The following is a 23553-nucleotide window of genomic DNA, read 5'->3' on the forward strand; positions in this document are numbered from 1 at the left end:
TTCTCACCCCTGCTCTGCCTCCTCTCCACCCCCACTCTACTCCTTCCCCCAAACCCTGGCCCTGCCTCTTTCTGGCTTCCACCCCCTCCCCCAAGCCAGCAGAGCGGGGCAGGACGGGCTGGGGCTGGGACCAGGTTGCTCACTGCTGCCAGGGCCAGGTGCCCCGCTACTCCCCCAGGTCACCCTGGACCCCGCGTTCCCCAAAGCACAGGGCCCGGGGGAGTTGCCCCCGTCTGTCCTATGGATAGATGGCTCTGCTTGGTCCTGTTCTCAGCACCACCAAAAATTATACAAACCTGGCACCCATGAAAGAAAGAGGTTTTGGTATAAAAAGACTGAATTTGAACAGACTCAGGGCCTCCCTTCTGATTCAGCAAACAGGCAGCGCCTTCTGTCCGGACCCGGGGGAGGGGCAGGTTCTTGGAGAAGGTTTGGAAAGACTTTGGTCTACTAGGGGCCCATAAAACTAGTGAGTGACTATTAGTATGTTTAGTGCATGTTTAAGTCTGTTTTATTTTGGTGGGTTTTTTTCTAGGTTTTTTTCTGTAATGCTTTTACCTTATGAATAAATGTGCTTATTTAGAAAGAGCTAAGTGGTCACTTGTAACTGCTGGCAATGCACTGGCCATAGCGCATGGAGAGAAAACAACATACAGGCACTGGCCATTAGGCAGACTGACTTGCTGGGGATATCACAGTGTGAGATAGGGGGTTGGGCAGCCTTTAAACCCCTGGTCAGAAGGGATTGGCACAAGGGTCCCTGCCCAGAGACAGGTGTTGGCTGGAGACCTGAGACCTGACTGGGGACTATTGCAGTGGACCACTGAGGGGCAATACACATGTAATTACCCTGAAACTGTGACAGTCCTGATGGAATCTTCATCTCCTTCGTGTCATTCACTGAAATGATCTATGCTGGAGACTGTCTGGTGAACCTCATGATGTGATCAAGGCAGAGTAATAAATGGGACCTGGGTGTGTTCATTTCAGGTTTTTTATTGCTGCTGCTCTCCTGCCTACAACTGGAGAGAGTCCCTTTAATAAAAGGAACTCATTAGTAACCAATAATGTGTGCTGGCAACACAATCCGATTTCCAGACTTCGTGCAAAGTGCAGTTGTTTCCAAAGATAACTCTATAGTGATCTCAAACCAGCTGCAGCTTTAGCTGGATGGCCTGAACCCTGCTGTTGGTAATACCATCTCTGGAATGTACAACTCAGTACATTATTGTGCAGTTGTTAATTCTCAATAAAAACAGGTCTAGTTGTCCATTGTCTTTTTCCCGTCTGTAATCACTCACAGCTGTATAAAACAACCAAATTAGAATTCTCTACTCACTTACACAGCTGGTAGCATTTTACATTCACTTAGCACAGGTACAGATGGCTATATAAGGCAGTGGAGAGTCAGGCCCAATTTGTGGGATTAAAAAAAAAAACTAATTTGGTATTTTAATAACAAGGTACTAGATTTTATTGTCAGATGGCAAATTGACAGATGGCAAACTGCGAGGGCAAACTAGCAAAATATAAGTGATGATACTGGAACTGCATATGGCCTTCATAGATCCTCTCTTGTATATGGAATACAGTGCAGGGTATCTTTCCGAGGCAAAGATTATTGCCATGGAAAGGGTATTAGTGATATTAAGATGATACTGTCAATTCAGGAAGTTGGGTTTATTCTGGGAGGAAAAGAGGAGACATCGGGATGACCTAATGGAAGGTTCTGCAATTATGAAAGAGATGGATAAGGCAGAGAGGTCACCTTATGGAGAGGATCAGAATCAGGAGACATGAAAGTGATGGATGAGGAGTGTAGATGTACTCTGATGGAGTCATTCAATTTAAGTGATAATCGGCATAAGAAACCAATTACTGGGGATGCTGACTGAAGAGTCTAAATTATTTGTTTCTGGGGAGAGGTTAAGCAGTATGCTGGGAAAAAGCAGGAAAGTTCAATCAACCTAAATTAAACCAGGGCAGGTGTATTGGGTTGGATGGCTTTCTCTGGTTCCAAACATTCCTCCCTGTCAGTATTGGGGTGGCTGGCCTTTCTCTAGAGATGCTCAAATTCACTAATCCCTCTGAGGAAATAAACATTCCTGTCTCATCTGTGTCTTGAAGAGTTCACCTTACAATCCATAAAGGTTACTCCAGAAGGGCTCAGAGAATGCGGTTATTAATTGGCTGCCAAAGAAGACTATCTAGTACCTTCCACAGAGGCTTAAGAATGTTCTTCCATATTTTAAAAACAGTGTGAACAGCACAATCCCTGGTAAGATCCCTTAACTCATTTCTGATCATCAGTCTGCTACCTGAAACTGCAACTGCAGGACCTAGCAATAAGAAAATCTGTCAAAGATGGTCCAGCAATTGATATGCAACAGGGCACAGCAACACCACCCAACACTTTAGTACACAGACTGAAGAAGAATATTGGATCCAGCTGAAACTGAAAGAGGAATGTAGGAAGGCAGAGTGTAATTGCCCACAGTGGAATCTGACCAGGATGGGAGGACTGAATCCCTACTCTTGCGAAGGGGACAATGGAACTCATAAGACCACAAGTTCTCAAGACCTTGGCTTCACGTCTCACCAGAAAGCCAGCACGTCCAGCCGTGTGGCATCCCCTATCGTCATGCTGGGCATGTGCTCAGGCAGCTCTGACTCAGAGAGAGGAGTGTGAGTCACTGACAGCACAATTGCTTGCCAAAGGCAGGGAGGGCAGAGGCATTCCATCTGTAACCACTGGTCCGCTTCAGGTCACTGGAGAAGCCTATTTGACATTAGGTTAGTTCTCTTCTCTTCTTTTCACCTGGACCACGGGCCAGGGGAGACAGAGTCCTCTGCTCCACAGACCCTTCATTTGTGATGGTTCCAGGTAAATGTCTTGATGTATGTTTGAAATGGATCCCAGGCACCTTTTCTCCAGCCGATTGTTACCTGATGTTGTGCAAATCATAGGGTACGCCCTTGTACCCATAAATGCAAAACTACCCCCCACCCCCACTTCTGCGGTTGATAATTAACCCTTAGCTCTCGTGTCCCCTAAAACACCAGCACTAAAATAAACCCTGATACAGTCCCGCCCACTCCAGGAGCTCCAGAGCGGTCGCTGGGGAGGAGATCGTCTGAACTCGGGGTGCAAACGCCCCATTAGCGCGTTGGGTCCATTCCCGCCACGCGAGTCCAGTGCTGGCCTGGCACCGCGCGGGCTTCGGCTCCCGGCGTGCGCCTGATCCCAGCTGTGCGCTGGGGAGCCAAGGGCGTTAGGACCCTGAGGCTCTCGCTCTCTTTTTCTGCTCTGCAGGACTGAGCCGCGAGAGCAGAGCTAAAACAAACAGCTGTGACTGGGTAAGAGCCGGCCGGACAGAGAGAGGGCGAATCCTGTCACCAGCACCCTCCTCTCCCCCACCTCCCTCACGCAGAGCCCGGACCCTTCCCTCGTCTGATCCCTGGGAAACCTCTTCTCCAGGTTATCTGGCTCCCAGGCTCCACTGGGGCTTTCGGGATGAGGCGGATCAGGGCTAATGCCATTGCAATCCTGACTGTAGCCTGGATCCTGGGCACTTTCTATTACTTATGGCAGGACAACAAGCCTCATTCGGCAGCCTCCAGCAGATCCCCCAGCAGCAGCGGCAGGAATGGGCAGAGATCAGCTGCGAGGCTGGAGAGCCACAGGGAAGATGGGACCATCCCCCTCATTGTAAGTGAGACACGCTCGCCGAGCGGGTTACATTTTAATTCTTCAGCAGCGATTGTTGCGGGGAAATTGCATTGCGCGTCGGTGCTGCTGCCGGGTGAGGTGTTGTCAGGACCATTCATCTAGTTTGTCAGGGATTGGTGGGGGCTGGTGAATGAGGGGGGGGGCGGGGATACATTAGAGGAGGTGTTAGATGTGCATGGGTTTCTTTCTATTTATTTTAGCATTCTGGCTTGTAACCATGACAGCACTTGCAATTGGGGAGCACTACCCAAAGGCTTGGAGAAATAGACCAGCGCTGAATGTAAAGTCGTGTCCACTGGATGGCCAGGATCTGTTTCTCTGGCTGAGAGCTGGATTTCCTTTTTGGCTAAGAAAGAGGTGGATGAAACAGCCGTGAAGGCTTGTTGGGTTGTGTTCAAGCTGCGTGTTTTAAATGAGGCCAGAACGATTTGCATTTGCAGAAAACAGTTTCTTAGGTCCTGGGCTCCATGATCCTTGCTCTGGAAGGATTGTGAGGGTCAGGGCCTGGGGGAATAATGTTGCAACACCCACACTGCCATGTGGCGGGTTTGGTGGTCTCAGCTGCATCATCCATTAGTTGCTGTACGTCCTAATGTGAGAGCACAGCACAGCGTGCGAGCTTGGAAGTTAAAACTGAATTGAGCCAGAGGAAGCTCTCTACTGTTAGACTCATATTTCGGTTGAGCTCAGAGCGAGACAGGAGGGGTAGGCAGCCCTGGTTTATCCCTGCTTACATCCAGAGTGGCTCCCTCCCCCGTTTTATTTCTAATTTGAGGCACTGTATCAAAAAGACCTGTCCTCCACTTTTCCTGGGGGGGTTTGGCAGGGGGGTCAAATAGAGCTTCTGCTCTCCCTGTATTAGGGGAGATGATAAGCACCATTCAGCTCTATCAGGTGGAGAAGGTTTTTCCTCTTTCAGGCTACAAGGTAAAAATAAAAAGCCACTATTTACTGTAAGAAAAATACAAGTAACCAAATAAAAAACTCATTGAGCCCATTCTCACTGGAAATCTGGGCAAGACCACTCAGAAATTGGAAGATGTGTCATTGTTTATGTTTGTCTATGAATCATCTGGTTGCACAGACATGGAAAGGAACAGAAACAGCCTGGTCTAATAGTTAGAGCAGGAGCCTGGACACCAGGACTCTTGTCTTTTCTTAGTGACTTGCTTTGTAACTTTGGCCAATATCTCATTTTTCCATCTGTAAAATAGGGCTGTGTGACCATCACATAGGGGTCATGATGCTTAATTTATTAATGTTTATAAAACCCTATGAGATCCTACAATGAGAGATGCTTTAACAAGTGGTGTGTGTGTGTGTGTGTGTGTGAGAGAGAGAGAGAGAGGGAGAGAGAAAAAAGAGGGGGGGGAACCCTACAAACACATAAGAACAGCCATACTGGGTCAGACCAAAGATCCATCTAGCCCAGGATCCTGCCTTCTGACAGTGGCCAATGCCAGGTGCCTCTGAGGGAATGAACAGAACAGATAATCATCAAGTGATCCATCCCCTGCCACTCACTTCCAGCTTCTGGCAAACAGAGGCTAGGGACACCATCCCTGCCCATCCTGGCTAATAGTTATTGATGGACCTCTCCTCCATGAACTTATCTAGTTCTTTTTTGACCCCTGTTATAGTCCTGGCCTTCACAACATCCTCTGGCAAGGAGTTTCCCAGGTTGACTTCCATGTATTGCCTTACAACCCAGGAACTCTACAGGAAAGGTCATGTGGTGAAGGCATAGGGCTAGGAGTCAGGAGACCTGGGGTCTGTTCCTAGCTGGGCCACAGAGATCCCAATTTCTGGTGTGCTCTTGGACAAGTCATTTTGCCTGTTTCATAGTTTCTCCATCTGTAAAATGAGGGAAATCATATGAACTTAGCTACCTCTCTGAGGGGTTGTGTGGCTTCATGCCTTCATGTTTGCAAAGCCCCTTGAAATCCTCAGAGGGAAGATGCTGTAGAAGTGCCAAGTCTTATTATATTACTAATGTGTGGTATGTAAGTGCACATGCTCATACACATACACAAATGGTGTGATGATAAGCTTTAGTCATTTTTGAGTCATTATTATTAAAATATGGCATTACTGGTGGAGTACCATAGACATTGTCATTAAAAAAAATAGGGATGGGTCAGCCTGACCTGGGCTTCTATCCCAAGCCCATTAATAGAGCGGGATAATGCCGCTCTCTGCCTCCCCATTCCTCTCTGTAATTGGGGTCAGAGGATTTGCTACCATACTGGTCTATCTTCTCCAGATTCCTGTCTCCAGTAATGGCCAATAGGTAATGGGAGAAAGGAAGGTGAAATGTAATGCACTTGACTGACTGTGCAGTGCTGTACATGGAATACTCCTTCCTGAACCCTGCAATGATCAGTTTATACAAGGAAGCAGGAGAATGGAAGCAGTTGGATCTTCTGAGTAACCACATTTCTCAAATATATTATATACACAGTGTACTTTCCAAAATGTTCTGTCTGCTGCTGTGAGAGTCAAGCCAATCAAATGCCGTATTCTTGCTGATGTGACCCCTTGCAGTGGCATTACTGTTGATATGGCACCACAGTGAGAGAGTAACAGGACTTTACTGTGATGGAATGTGAATAACAAGCAGTCAGCCCCATTTGTAGCAGTCTCATTGGATTGCTAGAGACAGCTCTGGGAGGAGGTGAGGCAGAGAAATAAGCAAGGAGCCAGTCTGGGGTGGGAGGGGGAAGATCTGTGGGCAGAGAAGCTGGAGAGCAGGGTGGTTGACATGCATTCCTGCAGGCTCTGTCCTAGGCACACTTGGCATAGGTTCTGATTTTTCAAGGCATATAAAATGTGCCTCTGTAGTTGCTTTTATGTGGGAACAGAAGCTATTAATATATAGAGAAACAGGTGCTCCTGGGTCTGTAGTGCCGTCAGCTCTGGTCTCCTTAGGAGTTAATTACTTTGCATAATAAACAATGTCAACACTATTTGTTTACTAGGTGTATCTATTGGCTGTTAACTTTTCCAAAGTTCCAGGGTGTTTGGATCTGCAGTTTTGGTTTGGCCCACGATAGAATTGTTAAGGTAAGCCACACAGTTTGGCTCCAGATCCAGATGTATCTCTGGTTTTTGTGGTTGGCATCTGGAGATTTGTTTGGGGCTTGTAGTAAGATTCTTTGGAAGCACATTGTTTTGCAGTTTTAAAACCCTCTTTGTACTGCTTTTGTCTGCAAATCTCTTCTTTGACCAAGTGAGTCCAGAAGTTCTGCTCTGTGCCATTGCAAATCCCAGGTGAATGACATGTTTAAAAAATGGAAATGCCTTTGGGGGTTTTACAGGACTCTTTTCATCCCCTCTTGAGATGGAAAATAAAAATCTACAGCTAACTAAATGGAGAATGAGCAGGTAGTAAGGCCACTAAATAACTGCCTGACTTCTGATGGCCAATGTGAGCCTGAATTTCAAACTTGGGTGCCTAAAATTTTGAGTCTGCTATGGAAATCTCTATATCAACCCTAATCATTAGTGGGAGGTCAGGTGTTACAGTGATGGGTCTCCAAGAAATACCTTAGATTCGATAATGTTGGACACTGAAATCCCTGTTCTAGGCACAGAAGTTTTAAAAATTTGGCCTCTCTGGGTCAAAAGTCATCCTTGGTTTCATCCCACTGAAATCAACAGATTTAAAAAAATAAATGAAAACACTGACTAGGTCAGCTTTGGAAATCATCTGCAAAGCTGTGTCCCCTTTGAAATAAACATGGAGATGAATTAGTAAAAATCTGCTATAGGCTATGTCTACACTACGCAGCTTTAGCGACACAGCTGAGCCGCTACAGCTGTGCGTGCCGCTAAAAGGTGCACAGTGTAGCAGCTGTTTGTCGGTTCTCCTGCCGACAAAAAACTTCCACCCACAACGAGCGGCAGACAGAGCACTGTTTACACAGATGCTTATCATCGACAAAACTTTTCTCTGTCGGGGAGGGGGGTTAACACCTCTGAACAACAAAAGTTTTCTTTCACTTGCCATTGTAGACCTAGCCATAGTTACAGGCAAAGCTCAACTCCTGTGTGTTTGGCTCTCCAAATTCCCTCTCCAAAGACCACAAAGGATCTGCAAATAGCTGGTGGTTGTTCCTCTAGGATGGGGGAACCAAAATACAGCCCAAGGGCCAAAGGCAAATGCTCAGGGCTGAGTTGCTGTTATTATTTAGTATTAAATACAGCCCACAGAATCCAATGGGGCACGCTCACTCCCATGCAGTTATCACAAAGCTATCGGCACCACTGTGTAGTGATGAGGCGTGTGTAAATGAAACAGCTGCATGAAGAGGATTTTGGCATTCCTAGAGAGGCTGTAGAGGGGGCCCTGCACCAATCCCAAACAGGCTAGCACAGAGTGGTTATTGGGGTAACTGTGGGAATCCATCCTTACCTGATGTCAGTGGTCCAGAAGACCAGTGGGTGATACTGACTCGTAGGCTGAAAGAGCAGCAGTGAAAGGAGTGAGGTGCAGCCCTGCTGCCTAGGTACAGGTTGGGGGTAAATTCCAACCCTCCTTGGAGTAACCCACCCACAGCTTGATTAACCCAGACTAGTATGAGGAGGATTAAAAGTTCACCCAAAATATAGTCTCTCTGGCCACTCTTTTTTTAATAAACTGCAGGCTGAGAACAAATCAGAATCTGATGAGCTGAGCCACAGGACTTGGTTGCTGGTGAATTGAGCCAACAAGCACTCCCTGCTCATCTCTCAAGGAAGGCGCAAATACCACAGTCCTGGGTATTTATTTTTTATGTTTAACAACGTGGTACTTTTTTTAGGAGTAGCCCTGGGGCTCCTGCACATTGCTCACATGGCTCTCTCTGTTGCAGCGTTTGGGCTTTTCTGAAAAACAGCATTCCAATACATGTGCCCTCCTTTCTCTTTCTCCCCAGTGGGATGTTGTCTTCAGCTCCCCATAGGTCTCCTTTACACAGAAACTTTAAAATGGATGATCAAAGGGTTCTTGGCAATACTTACACACTGAATTTCAATGGGTTAATCATTCGCCTCTTTTCTTCCATCTCCGTTAGCACAGTTGTGATGGACGCTTGCTTCCCTTCCCAAAAGACTGAGAATCTGCCCAGTACATTTATTCCATGTAAAATCCGTGGTCCTAAACGTGAGCCCATTGAGGAGAGTAAAGACCCTGTTGTCACGCAGCGAATGCTGCCTGCATGTCAGATACATGGCTGATGCACAGTTTTGAAAATGGAGCCCCACTGCTGTCTCTCCATGTGGTGGTGGTGATGATGCAAAAGGCATAGTAATAATAGCTCACCTAGACCACTGACTAGAGAATTACTAAAAAGAAAAGGAGTACTTTTGGCACCTTAGAGACTAAATGTGTTAGTCTCTAAGGTGCCACAAGTTCTCCTTTTCTTTTTGTGGATACAGACTAACACGGCTGCTACTCTGAAACCAAGAGAATTACTGAAGATTGAGATAGGAAAGACTTGTTGGATGATCTTGTCCAGTGATGCTGGAATGATTTGTATAGGTGCTGAGAGCCTTTGAACCAAATAGTGAACCCTCTATATTATGGAAACCACTTCAAGCCATAGGTGCGGCAGCACCCCCAGTACCCCTGGTTCCAGCATCTATGATCTTGTCTGTCCTGCAGGGCTGGTACAGGATTGTTCCTTATGGTTTGTTCTCCCATTCTCTTGTCCTGTCCAGTTTTATACATCCTAAGCAATGTCCCTCACATCCCCTAGGAGACTATTCTACAACTGATAGATCTCACTGTCTAATATTCTGCCTACATTTCCTTCCATAAAATCCCATTACTCTTTGGTGTGGTAGAAAGAGAGCCTGAGACATAAGGCTTTGTATCCATTTCCATTTTGTATCAATATCAATTTTGACCAGCCTAAATAATACATCTCCCCTGTTGGTGTTTGTTAACAAATCCTTTATCCTTCTCTCCTTCCATCTGAAGATTTCAAAATACTCTGCAAAGATTAGTGGATTAAGCTTCACCACCCACTGTGAGATAGGGAACAGTATTATCCCCATTTTACAGATGGGGAAAGTGAGGCATAGAGGTTAAGTGACTTGCCTGAGGTCACATAGTGAGTCGGTGGCAGAGTTGGGTAAAGGACACAGATCTTCTTATTCCCAGTCCTGTGTTTTAGCTGTAAGACCATTCTCTCTGCTCCCCCCTTTACTATCCTCTTACACCCTTCAGATCCTGATAGATTTAACTGTAATTTAGCCACGCTACCGATAATCAGTTTTATTTATTTTTAACACATTATTGGGGAAATAGAGTGTGTCTATGTGCATTTTAAAAAGCTCCCTGCTAGATCTGATACTCTCAAACTCATTACACTTCACACGTCTGAATCAGCTGTTTCCAGCTCCTGAGCTCCCTGACAGTCCTGTGAAATGGTTATGTCCCTCTCTTCCCATTTGCTGCTGTCAAAACCAGATATGATATTTCACTCACAACTGAGATAAACTGCATCTTTCATGGTTCAATAGCCGATCTCTTTTATTCTGCAGAGGTTTCTATCCCACTGGGCTCCCTAGGGTTGTGTGCCTGCCTGGAGGCAGTTCTTGTCAGTTTCAGTGCTGTAGCTATGGGAATACAGGTGGCTTCCAAATAAATAAATAAAATAACTGCAAGAGAAAGAACTCCCTGTAGTGGCACTTTGCCATGCTCATGATATACAGGTTTTATTTCACGTCCTGCTGTGCTGCTAAGGAGGTAGAACCTAATAATTAAAGATATATCACAGCTCATAAAAGCATCCTCTTGAGCTGGGGGAAATCTGGTTTCTGTAGAACTTTACTCTTCCTAGCTAATTTGTGACTGACCGTCCCATAGTCAATAATTTGCCTTGCTGTTCCAGTTTAAGAATTTAACCAAGTTTCTTCTTCTACCCCGCTGGGTTGATACAAATTGATTTTCATCTGTACATGATCATAAAGTGGCAGTCCCCGCTAGCCTGTTTGATCTCTTAAAGGCTGCTCATTGAATTTGCATTTTTGTATAAGATGTGCTCTACAAAGTAGGTGATCAGACTCTGGATTCGGAGAGAGTCCAAAGCAGTTCAGGCTTTTGGGCAAACCTTTGAACTCCTCATAATATTCAGTGTATTGTGAACTATTGATGTTTTTCTTAAAATGACTTTTTCCCCCACAGGAAATGATTTCTCCTCCTGCATCACTAAAGGAAAGAGGAATGTTGCAGAGTTCTTGGGCTCTTCCTCGTGCTAGAATGTAGGACTGTCTTGCAGGAGGAGTTGTTCGGCTAGTACCTGCATACCTTCACAGATTCTGCATTCTAGAACCTCGCCTGCTTTGATGGAGACCTGTGGTTCGGATCTCAAATTCTTCCCTTCTTATAGCTGGTTCACCAGAAGGCATAGGACTTTATGAGAACCATCCCTAGAGTCCAAATCCTGGGTGAACGTAAACTGATCTGTCCATACTGTTGCTAACACTGTTGCCCACAATTCTGCTGGTGTCCTTCACAGAATTCCTGTATCATCTGGATATGAGGAAGGGGATTCTTCCCTGGATACCAGTAGGATCAAAAGAGCATTTTCCCTCTCTTTGGGTTTACTCCAGTAGTATAGTTGAGGATAAGTGGTGTGTAAACAGAGTTTACCAACTTCTTGTTTGGGGAATATGGCATTTACCACAGCCAAGTCTGGAGTGCCAAAAAATTTATTAATCTTCACCCACTTTTTTTTTTTAAACCTCTACACCCCTGGTCTATCCTGTTTAATACTTGGTTGGGAGACCCCTCTGGAAAAGCAAAATGCTAATGGGAAACCCTCATGGAAAATCCAGATGCCACATGAAGTTGTGTTGGTGATTAAGTAGGTTTTGCTCTTCCCTTGCATACTGGATGGGACCAATGTCCCAGCGCGGGAAGAGGTATTGTGCTGCTGATGGAGGTACTGTCACATTCTGGGGAGCAATCCAGACATATGAGAGGTTGTGTCACCGCCTGCCCTATAGCCCTGAGTGTCTCCAAATGCTGTGCTGCCAAAGCTCTCTTGTCTGGATGCTTCCAGCTAGCAAACAAGCCTGCACTGAGTGTCGGTGAGTTAAGCAGCCCTGGTTCAGTGCTCTGACCCCAGCAGCCTGCCTACAATACCACAGTCCCACTCTGGTAACACCTGGCAAAATGGACCCCACTGCCCCCCTGTGACAAAGTTCCTCCTCTATCTTGGTGGGTCTTGTGCTTATTGGCGGATTTGCTCGCCTTGGAGCTTCACGGCAGCCCTCAGTTTGGCCGTTTTCGTGAACCCACAGTCCAGTTCGACTCGTCCTGCGTCTGACCAGGAGTTGGGAGGTTTGGGGGGAACCCGGGCCTGCCCTCTACTCCGGGTTCCAGCCCAGGGCCCTGTGGAATGCAGCTGTCTAGAGTGCCTCCTGGAACAGCTGTGTGACAGCTACAACTCACTGGGCTACTTCCCCATGGCCTCCTCCCAACACCTTTATTCTCACCATAGGACCTTCCTCCTGGTGTCTGATAATGATTGTACTCCTCAGTCCTCCAACAGTCCACGTTCTCACTCTCAGCTCCTAGCATCTCTTGCTCCCAGCTCCTTCCACATGCACCACAAACTGAAGTGAGCTCCTTTTTAAACCCAGGTGCCCTGATTAGCCTGCCTTAATTGATTCTAGCAGCTTCTTGATTGGCTGCAGGTGTTCTAATCAGCCTGTCTGTCTTAATTGTCTCCAGAAGGTTCCTGATTGTTCTGGAACCTTCCCTGTTATCTTACCCAGGGAAAAGGGACCTACTTAACCTGGGGCTAATATATCTGCCTTCTATTACTCTCCTGTAGCCATCTGGCCCGACCCTGTCACACCCCCAATACTAAATTTTCCCAAATACATGTGCTCTGCAGTGTCCAGCCCTCTCCTGGGACACTCAGAGGAATAATAAGGTCCGTTTGCACCTTTAAAGAGACAAAGTTGGGGATTGGCCCTGCTTTAAGCAGGAAGTTGGACTAGATGAGCTCCTGAGGTCCCTTCCAACTCTGATATTCTATGATTCTAAAAGAACATCACAGCTTATTAAATTAACTGGGGTAAATACACCCTTCCCTTCAAGTACAGCACTGACTTGGTTTATTGTAAAAAAACAAACAAACAAGTTTATTAACAAAAGGACATAGGTTAAGTGATACCAAGTAGAAGAACTAAAGTTAGAAAGGATTACAAACAGATAAAATCAAATACACTTTCTAATGGCTAAGACCTGAATTAAACAAGCTATAGTCTTTGTTCAAGGTAGTTTCCTTACCAGTCTTCCATTCCCAGAACTTTGACTCCCTTGGCTGAAGGACCCATTTTTCTAAGCTTGCAGAGCTCAGTCCAGTGATGTTGGTGAGATGTGAAAATGTGTCCCTGAGCAGGGCTAGTCATTAATGTTTTTATGGCATCTTTTGCAAGAGTAGAGGTACTAGAAATTTCTGCAGAACACTAAATCTATCTGTGTAATTAAATTCTCCTTGTGTTTTCAACTGGATAAAGTATACTACATTTTCTGTCCTGCAGATCTATAAGTGTTGCATTTCATCCCAAAGGTAGTTGGCTTCTTTTCAGAGGTGGTTGAAAATTGTTACCTCATGGGAAGGCCCATGAAGTCTGTGGTTTATTGTAGGCAGATATTCACTCCAGGGGACAAGGCCTCTAACACTTAAGGTTTGTTGTATATATTCCTGTTGCGGCAAGGCCCACGATGCTTGTGGTTTCTGCTGTCCTTTGGATGTTTCTCACAAACCACAGATGAGTGGGCTATGCCAGCTCCGTAGAATAAGAATGGTTGATAAATGCGTCTCTGGGAGTGTTACTGCACAAGAAAGATTCTGTAAGAGTTTGACAGCTTTATATTTTATTTACAGTGCTTACATTTTGGAACTGTGGGAATGCTATTTGCCTAAATGGCAGCAAATGATTTCATATTTAATTTGTTCCAGTGGTACACATGGGGCTTAAAAAAAATTAAAGTAAAATAAACAAAACAAACCCATCACAAAAATTTAAAAAATCCTGTCAGCTGTGTCTGAGGGCTTCCCTCAGTACCTTAATTCTGAATTCAAGTGGCTAGGTGGTTCTACAAATATTCTGTTCTTGGAGAGCGTGCTGCTCTGCCTGTGGCATGATTTTTTGGTGAGGCCAAAGGTGAGGTGCTCCTTAAACTAATCCCACATTCTACTTATTATTTATATTTTGGCAGTGCCTAGGAGCATGAGCCAAGGACCAGGACCCCTTCATGCTAAGTGCTGTATGAACACAGAACAGAAAGATAATCCCTGCTCTGACCCTTTCCACCAAAGTCGGTGGGAGCATATGGGGTAGGGAACACATCCATTACTTGCTCCAAAGTTTAGGTAGCTCGTGCTTCAATAATACACAGCCACTTGCCAAGTGAGGCTCTCCCGATGGTCTTTGCCTCAGTCTGCAAAATGGCCCCCATCAGAGATCATAGTACTAAAACCTGGTAATACACCTGCACACATGGAGTCAGGGAGCGTTCCAGTTTGCCTTGCAATCCTGATTGGATAGAGCATAGGCGAAGGGGAGGATTCTCAAATCCTTGGCTCTTTTAAAGGAGCCTGCAATAGCGTAGTCATTACATGTAATACTGTAATACCAGATCTGCTTGCAGGCACTGCAAAGTGAAGCCTGGATCCTGTCTCTTGATGCTCACCTGAGGAGAATATGAACTGCCATATGCCTGAAGATGAAGTCAGGACAGGAAAAAAAAATCACTCTTTCCATTTTAACTGAGCTGTATTGTGGTTGTCAGTGTTGAGGAGCTTTCCAGCTCTGAAATATGACTTAATTATCCTTGCTGGCAAAACACAGCCCAGCAGAAAGGGAGTAAAAGAAATGGAGTCAATTGTGCTGAGGATGAAAAAATATTCTGGCCATTTGCTTACTGTTCTTATTTGTGTTTGTGTCTTTCTCTATGGAACTGAGCTGCCGTACCAGATAGGAAGTAATTCAGTGGTTGGAACTAGCATCTACCCTCATAATGGATAAAATAACTTTCTAAAGGAGAGGCTGACTCGGCCTGTTTCTGTTTGTCCTGGGAACTGCTGCAAAACACCTTCACACCATAGGAGCCTCTCTAGGTCCCATCTTCTAAGAAGTTCTACATGTCCCAGGGTCTAGTTGGTTCTAACTTGGTAATCCTTTCCCTCTTCTCTGACTGGTTTTATTCTCTTGCACTTTCCTTCTTTTCACTGCTTCAAACATATCTTCCATTGTTTTCCTCCTTCCTCCTCGTTGGCTTTCATGCCATGAAGTGTGATAAGGTGTGAATTGATCATTCTTAACCTGTACCTCAGTTAGGTAGAAATGCAGGATGGTTTTGTGGTTAAGGCACGGGACTGGGAATCAGGAGACCTTGCTTCTGTTCCTGGTTGAAGCGCAGACTCAGTCTGTGACAATGGGTAATGCCTCAATTTTCCCATCTGTAAAATGAAGCTGTTGTGAGGCTTAGTTCATGAATGTTTTTTAAGTGCTTTGAGATCTTCAGGTGAAAGGAGCTTTACAGGGCTGGCTAATAGGTGAACCTGTGTTGGATGGCATGACAGTGCCATCATCTTAGATGCTGTTTGTCTGAGCTGTATGTGCTGTCATCTTAGATGCTGTTTGTCTGAGCATTTCCAGTGCATGCTCCAGCAAGGTTAGAGCTGGTCAGCATTTTTCCAGCAGGATGTTTTTGCATTGGAAAATGCTGTTTCATTGAAATCAAAACTTTCCTTGGGAACATGTTTTTCAAAAGAAAATTTAGTCAAAATAAACAAGAGCTGGAAAAGTATTTTGATATAATCGAAACATTTCAACCTTCTCAGAATGGAACATTTTGATTTTTTGTTTAGAAATGACTTTTTGTTTCAATATTTATTTTATATGATAAATTGTAATTTAAAAAGAGACAAAGTCGGAAAGCAATGTTTCAGTTTTCTCAAAATGGAACATTGCGATTGACCTGAAATGAATTGTTTTCAAAAAATTTATTTCATGAGAATTTTTTTTTGTTCTGATTTGAATGAAAACAAATTTTGAAATTCTGGAATTTCCTGTTGAACAGAAATTCCAGATTTCGAGCAGCTCTTATCAGGTTATTGGTGTGTTCACATCCCAAACTACTACATCATCTAGTATGATTGTTATAAGCCTGAGCGACCATAATATTGAAAGCGCTGCAAATCAGAATGGAGGTGCACTAGCAAAGCTGGGGGTGGGGGTGGCAGATGGTGTCTCAGCAGCAGAATAGCAGAGGCTGCTGCAGGTCAGGAATGAAGTGCTTTGACAGAGCTGTGTGAAAAGCCAAGGACTGCATTCAAGAGGGCTGACAGTTGAGGATTGACTGGTAAAGCTTACACACTGCCTGTGGTCTCCACCATTCACTACTATAGATCACACTTTCACTTTTGTGAGCACCTTTTTTGTTTTTGGGGTTTTTTTTTGTTTTTGTTTTAATCCAAAAAAGGAAAACAGGGATTAGAGCCTGGCCATTCCCCACTGATGCTCACGAGGCCAGATTGTGCTTGTCGTTGTATGCTGTTATTTAGACAGTGAGATGTGTGTGTGCACGCACGTATGTGTATACATAAAAATGAGAGAGAGAGGTCTTCAGGGCCCCATTTATGCAGAGAAATTGCCCATGGTGTGAAATATGGTTTCAGAGCATGGGCAATTTTCCAGTGCTGATTGAACCTAGCTGTTTGATAGGCAGCTGTGTGTTCCCTTTGGAATTGCCTTCTCTTGACTGCTTATAGAGGGGTCCTTTCTGCTCTTTTGAATTGGGTAATGCAAATCTGGCAGATGTGTCTGTTTCTTAGCTATGTTCTACTTTCTGACTTGAAAGAAAAGAGGAGACGGCTCGCTGTCTGCAGGGAAATGGTTCTAGTCAACCTGAAGAGGCAATGTTAGACTTTCCTGGTGTGTTGTGGAGGGGCTCCTGGTTATAAGATTTGACTCTCTGGATACTTGGCCTCCAAAAAGTCTCTGAGCTCTTTGGGTTAAAGCTGTACTTTCTCATTTAATTATATGAGGGCCAATAGTGACCACTCTGTTAGATCTGCCTGAAATTTTCCATTACCAGCCCCTTGTTTTCAATCTCTTATAACTTCCCAAATTTGTCACCTTTTGAGCTGAACGTTTCCAGTCTTGTCTCTCTGTGCAGGTGACTATATTTTTAAATAATAATAATTAATAAGTTAATAATAAAAACATTATTTTGGGGCACTGGGAAAATGGGGTATATATTTTCCTTACTATTAAAGCAATACAAATTAAATCTTTTTTTGAACAGGCCTTGTGTCGAAACAGCTGTGGGTTGAAGCTTGGCCGGGGAAAGAGCTCTTATTGAGGAGAGGTGGTTTTGAGTGTTCCCATAAAAGTTCTTTTTGATAGACTCAGTTATGAATCATTGAAAGTTGCACTTTGTCCATGTGCAGAATGTTCTGAATGGAGTTTTCTCACTCACCTCAAAGTGCCTGGCTAACTTAAGTGCACGGTGAAAAATCTAGTGAATGGCACAATGAATGCAGTAAGGCTTGTGCATTTCGTAAAGAGACGAGTGCATGGCTCCTAAGGCTTAGCTTACAGGAGAGGGGCTCTCTGGAAAGTGAATGAGATGGGGTGTTCCAGCCAGCTAATTCCATATAACAGAGTTTCTTTTTTACATCTATTTTTCTTAAGAAATTTCATTAGAGAATTGTAAAGATGGTAAAGCACTCCAATTAGGAACGTTGAAGTTATATGTGTAAGCTTGTCTAACCCATGGCATACCTATATAGCACAACAACATGGTAATTAATTACGTGATCACATACTATTTCTCAAACAATATAATACAGGTTTTTATATTGTCTTAGAGTATGTCTTTGCTGCAGAGTTAATTCAAGTTATCTGCATTTGAGTTACGTCTCTTACATTAGCCTAGCTTGCATCAGAGTGGCCACATTGAAATAACACTTGAGTTGCCAGGGCTGCCCTGGTGCTGCACTCACTTGTGTGGCAGGCAGTAACACTTTGAGGGCCATATCCCATGGTTCTTTGCGCTGCAGTAAATTGATCTGCTTGAGGAATTCTTTCCAAGTGCATTATGGGAGAAGCTGCTTGTCTTTTCTGGGAACATGGGGTGAATTGTGGGAAGGCACTGGTGCACTAGCAGCACTCCAGGGGCGCTAGTCTGTGTCCACCCTGCAGTGCAGTTGTTTTAGCATCTGCTGAGTTGTGTTAACTGAAGCTTTAGGCTATACCCCCCCTGTACAAGCCACCACACTTGAGTTAAGGGTTTTTGTGTGTGGATGGGACTCAAGTTCGGGGCAACAATCAAATTATAACTTGAGTTAACTTTGCAAAAAACAATCCCCTGGATGCACGTGTGTTGCATCTGACAGTACTGTGTATGCTAGAGATAGTCCACTTAAAGTAATTGTAAATGAAAATAACCAATAAACCATATTTACACTACATACTACAGATTAAACACAACCACATAGAGTAGTAGTGAAAACTTGCTGGTCTACTTAGGTCACCTAAGCTTGTCATTAAACTAGTTTTGTAGCTAACTTCCTCATGCTCCAAACTGCATCCAAAGAGAGCTGTGCAGTGAGCCGAAAAGGAAACCTGTAGGCTGGAATGAGTGGCTGTGCTTAGGGCGTGTCTGCTGGGAGATAGCTCTGCTGAGACCGCTTCCTCCTTTTCCCCTCCGGTAAAGTCATCAATGCAGCAGGTGTTAAGAGCTCTCCACCATAGAACTTGCTGGGACAACATGCTGAGTGGACATCTTTTGAGGCATAGGATATCCCTGGACTCCTTTCGATGAATCCTCTTACCATTTTGAATCTTTGTGTCTTAGTTAATGGGGATTTAGTCCTCTCAATTTGTCCCAACTCATCTCCGTTTCCTCCTTTTCTTGTTAAAGAATTATACGGTCATATTAAGCTTTAAAGGGGATTGGATTGTTGTATATCTTTCCTCTCTTCTAAATGTCTGCTAGGGGACCTTATGAATTAGGGGCAGGAATGGATAAAAAGATGACATCACTGTCTCCTGAAGGAGAAGAGGGCAATTAGATTCTCTAACCTTTTCTTCTCCTTTGCATTCTCCTTGCAGCTACTGCATTGGATACTCTTTGAGCTGCTAACCAGTGACAACACCATGTCAAATTTCCTATAAGTCATCCTCCACAATTACATTACACAGAGGGAGAGATTCCTTGCAGTCAGCTGGGGGAGAATTCTTCAGCACAGGCACTGCATGGGGCTACTGTAGGCGGCCCAGTGCAAACCACCTCACCAGCCTCCAGGGTAAAAATGTGCTAGGGACATGACTGTGTGTTGGAATGGCTTTCCCAAAATGCATGCTCTTACAGAGATTCTGGGGTGCAGATCTTCCCATAAGAGTCTGACATAATGTAGAGTAGCCACCCCATGTGTGTCAATCTGACCCCTCACCAGCCCAGACTCCAGAGGGCACAAAGGTAACCTAAACCACCCTTGTGCCTTCTATCTCCCGGGCTTCTCTCATGCGTGCTGCAACTCCTAGAGACACAACACACAATCTTACTTAGTGTTTATAGCGCAGTTTCTTCCGTTTGGTTCAGTGGAATTTTAACATTGAATCATTTCATTTAAAATGTAGAGATTTTAATTAAAAAGAAAATCTGTGGCAGAATCTTCACCCGTATTGGAAAACAGAATTCCAGGACTTCAGAATGACAGTTTAAAAACTCCCTAACTAGTGTAACAGCAAAATTGAGCTCTTGGAACATAATGCTACCATGTGCAATCTTCATTTATTAGGTGCACCAGCATATCCTGAAACTGAGTCTTGTGACAGATTAAGTGTTTGGAATCCACATTACATTATCAATTTTCTTATCTTGCTCTCCTGTAATACTTCAGAATTCCACTAAATTATGTCTCTCTCTGCTATGCCTAACTCTCCAAAGTTGTGTAGAGCTTTCGTTGTGGCTTTTATAATTCTCTGTAACAAGGACAGAATTATGAAGCATGGAAGCGGAAGGGTATTTTGAAATATCAGAGCAAAAGATTCACATCTTTCCAGACCTGACTAAGGCAGCTGAGTCTCAGTGGAAAAGATTTTTAAATCTTGGATCAGAATTTTCTTTTATCTAAAGGTATCAATTGTTTAGTATTTTTCTTCCAGGTAAACTCCAGGTCATCATCACTGGAAACGTTAGTAGCATATAAAAAAAGTTTGGATTGATGGTGTGAAAAATAAATCTTAGAAATAAAAATGACAAAATAGATGATCTGTAAGCAAATTTATATATATATTCATATTTCCCACATACTTGTGTGGCTTATTTGTGTATAGTCTTCATGTTCAGCTGTGTTTTTTGTGTATCTGGAAATCTCACTTGGATCCCTTTTTAATAGAGATTTTTTTTAAGCATCGAGACTGGGGACCCCCTTGTACTAGGCGCTGTATGTGCAAAAGAGAGCCTCCGTGCCCCCCCCCCCCCCCGCCCACCAATTTACAATCTACATGGACAAAGCAGACAAAGGGTAGGGGAAAGGAAGTATTCATCTCCTCACCTTACAGATGTGGAGCTGAGGTTAAGTGGCTTGCCTGGGTTCGCACTGGAATTCAGTGCTGTTGCAGAACCAGCAACAGGACTCAACTTGCCTGAGGCTCAGTCCAGTGCCTGGATTGCAAAGCTATCCTTCCTTTCTAAGGCCATGGCTAGGCTAGGAAAATAGGTCATGCTTCAAAACATGTTATCTAATATGTTTTAATTAACATTTTAAAATACTTCCTGTTCAAGAGGAATCTCCATTGGCCTGCTACCATTGGAATCTGTTCCATTTGTGCTGGAACAAACCAGAAAATCTGTATGCCATTGGCCTACAAGTATTATCTCAGGCATCCGTGGTTGTGGCATGGCTTACTGAAGGAGAATGTGAATGTCAGCTTCTCTACAATGCCAAAGGGAATGTTTTATGCACATTGTTGCATGGACAAATTTCTATCTGAAAGGTCACTTGGCCACTAATCAGAAAGCAATAGTTTATGTGTCAAAAATTTGAAAATAGTGGGCTGTCGTTTCTGATTTCTTTATCACGTTAGCTGGAACTAATTGGCATTTAACAGAGCATTAAACCAGGAACCTAAGGGTATGTCTACACATCAAGTAGACACCTGCGGCTGGCCCATGCCAGCTGACTTGAGCTGGAGCTGTGGGACTGTTTCACTGCAGTGTAGACACCTGGCCTTGGGCTGGAGCCTGAGCTCTAGGACCCTCCTACACATCACAGAGTCCTAGAGCCTGGAGCCCAGCCTGAGCCCAGATGACATACAGCAATGGAACAGCCCCGCAGCCCAAGCCCTGCAAGCCTGAGTCAGCTGGCATGGGCCAGCCGCGGGTGTCTACTTGCTGTGTAGACATACTCTTACGGTCTCAGGATGTATCAGTTGAAGTTCAATCTGTAATTTTATTGTTACCTGATCATGGTAGATTATTATTGGCACTGTGCAGTGGTTAGTGGAGGAATAATTCCAGAAGGCAATAAGTTTTAGGCGCTTCAGTATTTGCTTATTGCTAACATAATGATGCTTTGCACTTACATATTTGCATGAAGATCTCAGAAAATTCTTTACAAAGATGGTAAATATCATTCTATTTTATAGTTGAGAAACCAGGGGCACAGAAAGGTTAAGGACCTGATTTACAAAGGTGACGAGCACTCGCAGATGCCATTGATTTCATTTTAACATCTGTCATGCAAATCGTTTGATTGACATCTCTCAGCTGGAATTTAGGCATACTTTTGATTATCCATAGTTCTATGAAAAACTTCTTTAACTTGCTGGCAAGAATACTATGGGAAACTATATCAAAAGCTTTGCTAAAGTCAAGGAATAACACATCCACTGCTTTCCCCTCATCCACAGAGCCAGTTATCTCATCATAGAAAGCAAATAGATTAGTCAGGCATGACTGTCCCTTGGTGAATCCATGCTGACTGTTCCTGGACACTTTCCTCTCCTCTAAGTGCTTCAGAATTGATTCTTTGAGGACCTGCTCTATGATTTTTCCAGGGACTGAGATGAGGCTGACTGGCCTGTAGTTGCCCAGATCCTCCTTCTTCCCTTTTTTAAAGATGGGCACTACATTAGCCTTTTTCCAGTCGTCCGGGACCTCCCCCGATAGCCATGAGTTGGCAGCCGGTATCAAGCGGAGTGCCCCAAGTGTCGGTCCTCTGGCTGGTTTTGTTCAATATCTTCAATAATGATCTGGAGGATGGTGTGGATTGCACCCGCAGCAAGTTTGCAGATGACACTAAACTGGGAGGAGCGGTAGATACACTGGAGGTAGGGATAGGATACAGAGGGACCTAGACAAATTAGAGGATTGGGCCAAAAGAAATCTGATGAGGTTGAACAAGGACAAGTGCAGAGTCCTGCACTTAGGACGGAAGAATCCAATGCACCGTTACAGACTAGGGACCGAATGGCTAGGCAGCAGTTCTGCAGAAAAGGACCTAGGGGTTACAGTGGACGAGAAGCTGGATATGAGTCAACAGTGTGCCCTTGTTGCCAAGAAGGCCAATGGCATTTTGGGCTGTATAAGTAGGGGCATTGCCCGCAGATTGAGGGATGTGATCGTTCCCCTCTATTCAACATTGGGAGGCCTCATCTGGAGTACTGTGTCCTGTTTTGGGCCCCACACTACAAGAAGAATGTGGAAAAATTGGAAAGCATCCAGCGGAGGACAACAAAAATGATTAGGGGACCCTGAACACATGACTTATGAGGAGAGGCTGAGGGAACTGGGATTGTTTAGTCTGCGGAAGAGAAGAATGAGGGGGGATTTGATAGCTGCTTTCAACTACCTGAAGGGGGGTTCTAAAGAGGATGGATCTAGACTATTCTCAGTGGTTGAAGATGACAGAACAAGGAGTAACGGTCTCAAGTTGCAGTGCGGGAGGTTTAGGTTGGATATTAGGAAAAACTTTTTCACTAGGAGGGTGGTGAAACACTGGAATGCGTTACCTGGGGAGGTGGTGGAATCTCCTTCCTTTTGAAGTTTTTAAGGTCAGGTTTGACAAAGCCCTGGCTGGGATGATTTAGTTGAGGATTGGTCCTGCTTTGAGCAGGGGGTTGGACTAGATGACCTCCTGAGGTCCCTTCCAACCCTGATATTCTATGATTCTATGAGATAATATATCCCACATGCGGCATGAAGGATTTCAGTGTTTCATATAAACGGACGCCATTTTTCCAGATTTGATGGCTTTTGGATCTGGCATTCCAAATCCATTGCCTCTACTGTATGTGTTACAAGGTGAAAGTTCTTCACTCTTGACTGGAACAAGATGAGCAATAGTAAGTCATTTCAGGTATGTTTCACTGGCATCTACATAAAAAGACAAAGGTGTCAATGAGAGGCTTATTTACATAAATGTACGACTGTATTTATCTTTGAGGCAGTTTCCAGATTAGAGTAAAATCCCTCAGGTGAGACATATGCCATTTGCACTGAGTTTTTAATTAGAAAAAATGCAGCATAAACACAGTTCTTTCTCTCTCTCTCTTTAATATGGTGTGGGATAGGGATTCTGTATATCAGCAGAAGTGTGTATTTCATCCTGTTGTTGTTGTTATTTATTACTTAGCTGTATAGTGGCAGAGCCTAGGGGCCCCAGTCAGGGATAGGGGCTCCAAGTGATCTCTCTGTGCTGACACCGTTCATTTTTCATTATTTAATGAATGTATTCAGTAGCTGTCTTTGAGCTGGGACAGTTCCACGAGACTGTTCTTTGTTGAGAAGATTTTTAAAA

The 23553-nt window shown here is 44.3% G+C and overlaps 1 protein-coding gene across 2 annotated transcripts in view; it reads left to right on the forward strand.

Annotated features, from left to right (window-relative positions):
- Positions 1-2755: 2755 nt before the first annotated feature.
- GALNT16 (polypeptide N-acetylgalactosaminyltransferase 16) overlaps positions 2756-23553 on the forward strand; it is a 129670-nt gene continuing 108872 nt past the window's right edge. For both annotated transcript variants that reach the window (XM_037900299.2, XM_043549370.1), the window contains exons 1-2: positions 2756-2884; positions 3314-3709. In XM_037900299.2, the coding sequence (XP_037756227.1) occupies positions 3515-3709 (195 nt within the window). In that variant the 5' untranslated portion in view covers positions 2756-2884; positions 3314-3514. The remainder of the gene's footprint in view (positions 2885-3313; positions 3710-23553) is intronic.

This window comes from Chelonia mydas, chromosome 6 (assembly GCF_015237465.2).
Source record: "Chelonia mydas isolate rCheMyd1 chromosome 6, rCheMyd1.pri.v2, whole genome shotgun sequence".
NCBI lineage: Eukaryota > Metazoa > Chordata > Testudines > Cheloniidae > Chelonia > Chelonia mydas.